The sequence below is a fragment of the Varroa destructor genome, unplaced genomic scaffold (genome assembly GCF_002443255.2).
Source record: "Varroa destructor unplaced genomic scaffold, Vdes_3.0 BEIS01000003.1, whole genome shotgun sequence".
In the NCBI taxonomy this organism is placed as follows: Eukaryota; Metazoa; Arthropoda; class Arachnida; order Mesostigmata; family Varroidae; genus Varroa; species Varroa destructor.
The window spans coordinates 18,230,613-18,239,661 of NW_019211456.1; the positions used below are offsets into that span (position 1 = coordinate 18,230,613).

Genomic DNA, 9,049 nt, shown 5'->3' on the forward strand with positions numbered 1-9,049 from the left:
CAGATATTAAACCATTTCATATCAAAGCCTGTAGCGAGAATTCAGTGCCTTCATTCGTCCCCGACAAACCATTATATAAATTTGTTCTAAAGGAATTGTAGTAAAACGGTTGAACAATGTAGGAAGTGATTATTGGAACCATTGGTACGAGACAACTGCACAAGTGAGCTTAATTTGGTAGTAACAATTATTCTCGACGGCCTGTTTTAGATAAGGTGCTTGGTTTAGTTCAGTTTTGAACAACAGAATTAATTACACAGCTACATACTACTGTAATAAGTAAGAACATTTCTAACTAACTGCAAAAGAAATGCATTGAATACCTTGAGGTAATTAATTTGCTAGTAAAACTGTTGGCGTAACTCTAGCTCTAGCACCAGAGTTTGGGGAAAGGATCACTTAGTCACTCAACATCTAAAGATCAGTATAAGATGCTTTGAGGTGAGTTTCCTGACGAATATATTGGCATCATCGTTTCGATTCAAATTTGCGCGCTTCATTGCACCATCGACAATTTGAAGCAGACGATGAAGTAGGAAGCAGCGCGTACACGTTCGCCTGGCAGTTCCAGAGACAAAAAAACATTGGCGAAATCCCTTAATAACTATGTACTTCATCGTAACTCAAAGCCGATAGTTCAGTAGTGATAAGTAAGTGATTTGGGCGTTGTTCGCGACGATGAAAACCGTTATGTGTAAGTTCACAAGAGTAACTTTGTGACTACAATTTTTAGAATATATAGAAAAGAATTTTGTTTCAACACTAAAATTGAAGAAAATTTCCAGGCGTTTCGCTCCATCAGAAAAAAACATATTTCTTGCAAAAGGGTATTATTTATCTATTGGAAATTGCGAAAGATGTTACGATATCTTCGAATCTACCAGTGCCAACCTTAAACAAACACATAATGGAGGAAATCGAGTCGAACGTAATTTGGTCGTTCATATTTTCTTCTACTATACTTATAAAAAATGTTTAATTGGAATTGTTAGTATATATCAGTATCAGGAGTCGCAGAGAAATCTTTTGAATTGCGTTACACATATGTGGATAAGCTAGAACTATTAAGAGGAGGTTAAAGTCGAAAACAGGTTAACGGATGTCAAATAGTATTGCGCTTGAATTTACATAACAATTACTATTTCTGACTATTAATGTGTAGATCATTACTTAAACGCACACCGACCACGCTTTAAGTACGGCTTATTGCCTAACCGTTGTAACGGGAACTAAACATATCGAGTTCTACGCCCATTAGGCATTTCATCAGCTGGCTGTGGCATTGTGGTTTGAGCTAAATTTATTCGACATAGCCTCGTGGCAATGTTTCGAATAATCCTTAAAATCTCGACTCAGCTATTATTAACTTTCGACTACGATAATTTACTTATTGAAAGTACCGTTTTGGTGATTCTGGAGATAACTTCAAATCAATAATTATTGAGTCTATTGATTAAGCAACAGTTGGATTGAGCTGCTTCAGCATTGTGTTGTGGTCGAATCCATGTGAGTATAAGTCGCCAGGCAAAGCCCACTTACACAGATAACCAGAACCCATATTTAATACGATTTCTATCGATAAATTTCAGGGTACTCAAGCTTTATTGACAGTGTTAATCTTTCATTATCAAATAAAGCATTTAGCAACTCATGCTGACGTGCCATTTATCTTCTTTAGTATTTCGAGTTTATATTGAGATAAGCAAGTTCTCCAAGGGTCTGCTCATCTGAAAGTTTGGAATACAATGTGCGCCCAACGTACGTGGTTGTATTTTGTTCAGATATTACTAAATCTATGTCCTCAAACACTTTTTTAAAATCTATAAAATGCTACAAAAAAAAAGATTATTTCTTAATTATAATTGATACTGATTTGCACTTATCGGTTTGTTTCAGCTGATGAAAATCCGTTAGAGACGAGCAGGTCAAGCCTGCCCGTCGAGGCAGGCTGCAAAGGAAACCGAGCTGGTGGTCTTAAAACAGTTCACTTTAACGAGTCGCAGGTGACGAAGGCGAAAATGCAACTGGTTAGTTTCTTCACCCACAAACCTAAACGTCTGTAAGGCATTTAGGCGATTTTTTTAATGTAAAATTAGAAATTTAAAATTATTGCAGGTAATTATATAAAGATATTATTATATTGAAAACGATTCTATATTATTGCAACAGCTGAATAATAACGCGATTATGAAGTAAATACAAAGTGTGAAGGTTGATGTTAATTTTGCATGATTTTTCATTTTGTTTCATTAGATGCCGCGAATCGAAGACTTTGTTATCGTAAGAAACATAAGTTCCGGCGCTTTTGGAAAAGTTGTTTTAGCAAGACATCAACATAAAAGTCAGCAGCAGGTAAGCGAAGCCTACTAACGAATGAATTATAGCCTATTTTAGATTTTGAAGGTGATGTTTATGACATTAACAAAATTATTTCTTTATAACAGTGCAGTCTAATAAAGACTAATATGCACCGAGAGGCGATAAATTCAATTTGTTTGAGGCAAATGTTCGAATTCAGTAATCGACTTTAGTCTGATGTATCATATGAGTATATTGTTCGTAAAATTTCGTGCTCTCAGTTGCCATTACAGTAAAGAACCAGTTCGTACGTTAAATACCTGTTCCACGAACAAAAATTAGTCGCTAGCACAACCACTGAAGTTTTGTGACTATGGAACTACAATAGTCGATATAAGAAAGATCCTCTGATACATGATTTGCTAATCCTCCACAGCTGTACGCTGTTAAGGTGATGGAAAAGGCACACATGCTCGACAAAAACATGGCCGACCGTGGTAAGTGGACTAATAATAGGGAGGATGCAAAAATGTTGAACTTGAGCGTATATCGTGTTTACGTAAATAGGAACTCAAATACTGATATAGAAAAACTATATACGATTATATACATTGTTACGAGTTATCGTCACGTGTAGAATCAATAGCGTTAATGCGCGTAAAGTAATATCAGTTACGCCTATTTAACCATGTTTAACTTTACAGTTAATAACGAAAAAAACGCGTTGGCGATAAGTCATTCAGAGTTCGTCGTAAAAATTTTCTATTCGCTTCAGAGTCGTAGCCGTATTTATCTGGTATGTCATCTGTCATCTTAATTTTTTTATTTATTTATTTACTGGCATCGCCTTCTGAAATAATTATTTTTGAGAATTAAAAATAATATTGTGACCAGCGCATGTTTGAAAATGTTCAAATTGTATTTAGAAATTTTCTATATATCTTTGGCTCATATACAGTCACACACCGATGTTATCGACCTAGAACCTATTGCCTGTTGACTCAATAGAACAATCGCTTAAGGGCATGCTTTTTTCCTGAAATCGAAAGGAGTCAATTAGGACATGCCCCATCGATAAATCAAAGCCAGAAGCCGAGTATATACTGTTACAAGCGTTACTTTTTTCTTGCAGGTAATGGAATACATGATAGGAGGAGACCTCAAGGCGCTTCTAGCTCGATTTACTGTTTTCACGGAGTACGCTGCTCGATTCTATATCGCTGAGTGCGCTTTAGCCCTTGAGTATCTTCACAAGTATGTTATAAAGTGCTAAACCAGGAATTTAACTTATAAATGAGCATTTCGTATACTACGATTTAGACCATTTTAACTAGAAACGAATACGGTTTTAAGGAGACATGCCAAATCTAATGTGTATAGCTTAACAAAAGACCATGGCTCTTGATATTAATGACTGAGGAAGGACATATTAACTGAAATTATTGTCGCAGATGCTGATCTGTATTTAGAACCCAGTTATGTATCTCACTATACCTGAGCCTCAAATGTATAGAAGAAAAAGTTGTCCATTGAACTTTTTCAGACATGGTATAATTCATCGAGATATCAAGCCAGATAACGTACTTGTCGGTAGGGATGGACATGTAAAATTGACTGATTTTGGTCTCTGTAATCTGGAGCGAAAGAATGTGGAAATCGGAGACATAATTGCGACTCCCCTCAAACGCCAAGTTAGTCATAGCGGACATAATCCAACTGCTATTGACAACAATGATAACAATCATCAGGACGAACAAGCATTCGACACGTTCGTGCTCTCCAGAACAGATGAGGCCTCAAGGAGGATAAGACTACTCGACCTGCAGGCCAGAACGCCTGGACAGCTTATGTCACTGACTGCTAATATACACATGAGTCCCATGTATTCAAGTGGCTCGCAGAATCCGTCATTTCCGTCAGTATTCGATGCACGGAAAGCGCTAGCGGTAAGCGTTTACACGAATTTTTAGCCCATTTGCTCGGTTGTTAGCCCTAGAGCCTCGACACTGTCGAGACACGTCGTGCTCACTCGAAGTTACAGCATTATAAAAATTAAACAACGCAAATTTTCTTCCATTATAATTTAAATATAGTAGCGAACACTTTTACAAGAAAAGTAAATATGAATTGTAATATATATATATATATATATATATACATATACAAGTGTCTATAATCATATATATATATACTTAAATTTACGTTTCAGTTATGTACATATAACACATTCCTGTGATGATATATTATTATTTTACTAGCATGATTTTTGCTCGATTACATTTTTTTGTTTTCTGTTGTGTGTTTTTTAAACCAGTCAAAATTCGGTAACTTATCAACGTGGACAATTTTATCTATTTTTTTTTTAATAAAATAGTTGAAAAGTTAAATGATCATGTGTGCTCTTTTGTCGTATCCTTTTAATATTAAATGATTAGCTGATAGTGAGATACGAAAGTCATATATATGTATATAGGTTCGTTTTTATTGTGATTTTTGAATACTGTTTGCAGATGAGTAAAACAAACAACTCGATTATGTCACCCCAAAACAAGGTAAGCAGGCTTTTCATTCACAGTGCTAAAAAAAACTGATATGATCTTTGTTTGGAAAGTGTTTGTCTTTATTCTTAGGTATACAGTTTCGATAGCGATGTGGTATTGGTTGGATTTAGGCCTGTCTATATATGCGCGTGAACATTTTGTAGCGCCGCCCGTAAATCATATCTTACATGTGTTACAGTCGAATGAGCATCTGTCAGGAATAAGCGATTGTCAGGAATCAACGATGTATTACACGGCTCTGTCAAATTCAACGGGATCCTTATCTGTCGCAACCCAATTCCGTGACCTAATTCTTACCTCAAAAAATCTCAATTCTTCCGAGGAGCTCAGCCCGCCGCAAGGGATTCGCCACAAAACTCCGCTTGCAGACATCACCAATTTCTGTACCAACGATGCTTTCCAAACTCAGTTAAAAAGTGAGATATAAATTTTAGTATAAGGTTTGAAAAACGATTTTGAAACGGTAAATGAATAGAGAAAAGTAAGGTGAGCACAAAAAGCAATTTCTAAACACGAGGACCTTCTAATCATCATATGTCAAATTGCAGGCGTTCTGAATACACCTGGAAGCGTCTCCTCTAAGTTTGCAACGCCTGACATTTCACTCTCGAACATTAGTATTGATCCTCCAAGATCGTGCATCTCGGGTGACTCATTAAATCGGCGAAAGCGTGGTTTACACATCTCGTTCTGTGGCCAACGCCGCAGTTATCTAGAATCCCTCGATGAACTGCAAGAACTACAACCTGGCGAAGAAGAGCAAGAAATTAAAAGAAGGTTGATCGATGCGCAAACTGAACCACAGTCCGTTTGTACATTATCGTCGGCGACACCTGGGCAACGTTTCAGTACGCCTGCGAGCACAAGTTTGGAAGAAAGTCGCGGAACACGAAAAAGACTCTCGTTCAAATTAACGGACGATTCTCCCATTGCGCCAGGTTCTAGAGCCATAGACCGTAGAAAAAGTGTATTAGCTAGAAATACTTCTTTTAGCGTATCACTTGGGGAAGCGGATGACAGTACACATGGGGGTTGCTCTGATAAGCTGCTCCTATCACCTCCACGTGCTAGTACTCCACATGCGAATGGGAACGATGCACTTGATGAAAAGTCGCGTCAGTATTTGCCTAGCTTCGAATACAGAAGCCACTGCACTGCGGGCCATCAATCCACACCACTAACTAAGTAAGTTATCGTCTTAATTTGTTATCAGGTATAGATAGGTCCTCGGCTGCTATCGTGCGTGTTTAACACGACACATCCAAAAGTAGACCAGACTCACTATGATTTCCATAAGCTACACCTACGAAGATGACTAATTAGGAATTCTCTTGTTGTTGATACATGACACATGCATATTGTCACTACAATGAAGTTCGACGAACGGCAAAAGCTTTGTGGAGATGATGAGAGAACGCCAGGACCAACTCGAAAAGTGGAAGAAATCAAGGCGGGTGATTCCCTTTGAGCCTGAACAGAATCCTAAACTGTCAAATAACGATTTCAATAGCAATGACGAAATAGACGCCGAGCGGTTTGGCGCGGCATCTTGCTCATCCTCACCATGGGCCGCCCTATCATGCGCTCGTACAAAATCGTTTGGTGACAATGGCGTGTCTTCAGGCATCGCGACAGTGGAAACTCCGGCAAACAGCAGACGCAACAATGCATTCCGACCTCTACTTATCAAAGCACTGACCGATGTGAAAAGAAAAAAGCCTTCCAAGCTGCTTAGTCGGAAGAGTGGTAAGATGATCAATTGTCATTTTCTTAGACGTTACTAAAATGCTGTCGTATCGTCGTACATATATTTGGACTTCAGTTAAGTCAATGATGTTTTATTTAATTTGATTCATCGATTGTTACTAAGATAAAAATGCAAAGACTGTTTGTACTGTAGCCATAATGAAATCGTCAGTCTAACTGTGTAACTTGCTCTTATAACATAAAACGATGGTGTATACAAACGGTCTTTCTACACTATAAATATCAGTTCTATATCTAATTATCGCAATCTTCTCTCGATCTTTTATTTTTTGTAGGTGTGCTAGCTGCATCATTGTATGGATCTGGGATGAAACCGCCAAGTACACCCGGACCGTGCCTCGGCGGCGGAGGACCCATTGTAGGTACTCCTGACTATCTGGCTCCAGAGGTTCTACGCAGAGAACCTCACTCTACGAGTGTGGACATCTGGGCGCTTGGAGTTTGTCTGTATGAATTCCTCGTGGGTTGTCCACCTTTCATCGATGAAACCGTTGAAAAGGTCTTCGACAATATACTTAATCGAGGTATTACTGTATTATTCGTTAAAGATGCTAGTCTAGATCACGTTTAAAATAAACTGAATGTTCTAAACGCATTGAGATTAGCTTAACGGCCGAACTTTAATAAGTATTTTAACGATTTAATAAATTGTACCTAAGTATGATCATCTAAACAATATCCAATTGTATTCGTATATTTGCTAACAGCTAGAATTTTTGATACTGGCACTGCTTCCCCGCAGAGGATTTATGGAAATCTAAGCAGCGAAGCCCTGCGGAGTTACTTAGTGCAAGACAGCACCTTTGTTTGTTCGTATATTAAATTATACCTAGTGCAAGCAAAGACAAATGCGTGATCTTCGAATTCAAAGCAATTTTTTCATCATATCGCGAATAACTTCTTACTAATGTTAATTGCGTCATTGTTTCTTGTCGACATAGCAATCGAATATCCTGATGAGGGCGATGGAGCTTTGAGCGCCGAAGCGATAGAGACTGTGGAACGTCTGATCGAGCCACAAGTAGCTCTTCGGCCTTCAGCCGTAGCATTGCGTGATTTACCGCTTTTCCAGGGTATTGACTGGAACAACATACGATCTTTAGAGCCACCGTGGATTCCCCAACCGACCGACGAAAGCGACACAGCTTGCTTTGACGGTAAGTACTGATATAAATATATACCACTCATAGCTTTTTGTTACAGAGATATGATATAAGCGTTGTACCTCTTAACTACCTGGACAGAGTCTAAAATAGTTATTTTATTGTAATCTCTGTATTTCGTTAAATTTACTGCTATGGGTATGTTGAATATGCAAGATACTTCATTTTGAAAAACAAAAAATTATGTTTATGGTGCTCATTTAGTCCCAGTAAAATTCCTTCTTAGTTGTAGGGCCTGTGAGATAAGTTTTAAAATTAAGTCATTGTTTTTGAATAGTGTGTCAAGCTAAAAATCGTAGGCGCTTAATTTAGGTATACTACAGCGGGTGTCGAACCCATTCCATCTTATATATAAATAAAAGTTCGGAATTCCAGATATACCGCCGAGTTTCCACGTATAGTAGGTAGTACATTACAATTTACGTAACGGCTCACCGCGCAGCTGCTTTAATGCTTAGAATGGTTAACACTGCTGTCCACGAGCTCTGTAGCTCCCTTTATCCTTTTAATTGTGTGTTTCACCTGCGGTTTCAGAACATCGAGCCCAGTTCGAAGTGACTTTGTCAGCGTTGTGATGTCAATCTGCAAACAGATTTACTCATGCTGCTGGTTGGCATAAAGAGCGCACGTTATAGTGACATCTTTACTGTACTATGTCGGTTGAAGTCTTGGAAAATTGAAAACGTTAATTATAATCGTCTACGAAAAGATTTGAACTTTTTTTTTATGGAAATATATCAGTAATTGTATTAGTGGTACACTTCTACCTATCTTCTTTCAACAAGGATATCTTTTTGAAGTAAAGACAGCATATGACTTATTTGTACGTGTGGTGAATGTGAGTTACGTGACAACCTAATAAACTGTATATCTAGCTAAATATCCAGTTAATGAATGTGCGTATGTTTTCAGTTCGAGCGCTACATTTCTAATTACAATGAGTGTAAATGAATATACCGCCCAGCAAGTAAGAGATTGTGCCGTTTCGTGCAAGGACGATGAGCGTTGTATTCCTGGTCTCGTGGTGTCCTTCTCTGCGCATTTATAATACGTAGCGATATACACGGTAATGCGAAGGCCCTGAAAATAGCTACATCACTGGGATCTCTAAGTATGGGATTTCCCGTCTGAATTGTAAGGCTTCTCATTATTTTTGCAATAAATTTAATTTTTTTCCCAGCACTGTGGGGATGTACAGGTAAACTCTTCCCTTTACGCAGTTTTTGGTAATCGAAGTGATTCATTTAGTGGCACAACTGA

At 38.0% G+C, this 9,049-nt stretch overlaps 1 protein-coding gene across 5 annotated transcripts; it reads left to right on the top strand.

The window, feature by feature from the left end:
- Positions 1-525: 525 nt before the first annotated feature.
- gwl (serine/threonine-protein kinase greatwall) lies at positions 526-8,984 on the top strand. Of its 5 annotated transcripts, none has more exons than XM_022799808.2 (15): positions 526-650; positions 1,897-2,027; positions 2,254-2,352; positions 2,735-2,795; positions 3,003-3,094; positions 3,431-3,552; positions 3,821-4,244; positions 4,809-4,850; positions 5,038-5,275; positions 5,408-6,044; positions 6,235-6,605; positions 6,902-7,150; positions 7,568-7,783; positions 8,324-8,444; positions 8,702-8,984. In XM_022799808.2, exons 2-14 carry the CDS (start codon positions 2,019-2,021, stop codon positions 8,362-8,364), a joined length of 2,601 nt encoding a protein of 866 aa, XP_022655543.1. In that variant the 5' UTR covers positions 526-650; positions 1,897-2,018; the 3' UTR covers positions 8,365-8,444; positions 8,702-8,984. The 5 variants fall into 5 exon arrangements, with proteins under 5 accessions (XP_022655543.1, XP_022655537.1, XP_022655541.1 ...); XM_022799802.2 differs by having other exon boundaries at positions 535-694; XM_022799806.2 differs by having other exon boundaries at positions 535-694; positions 3,842-4,244.
- Positions 8,985-9,049: the final 65 nt, after the last annotated feature.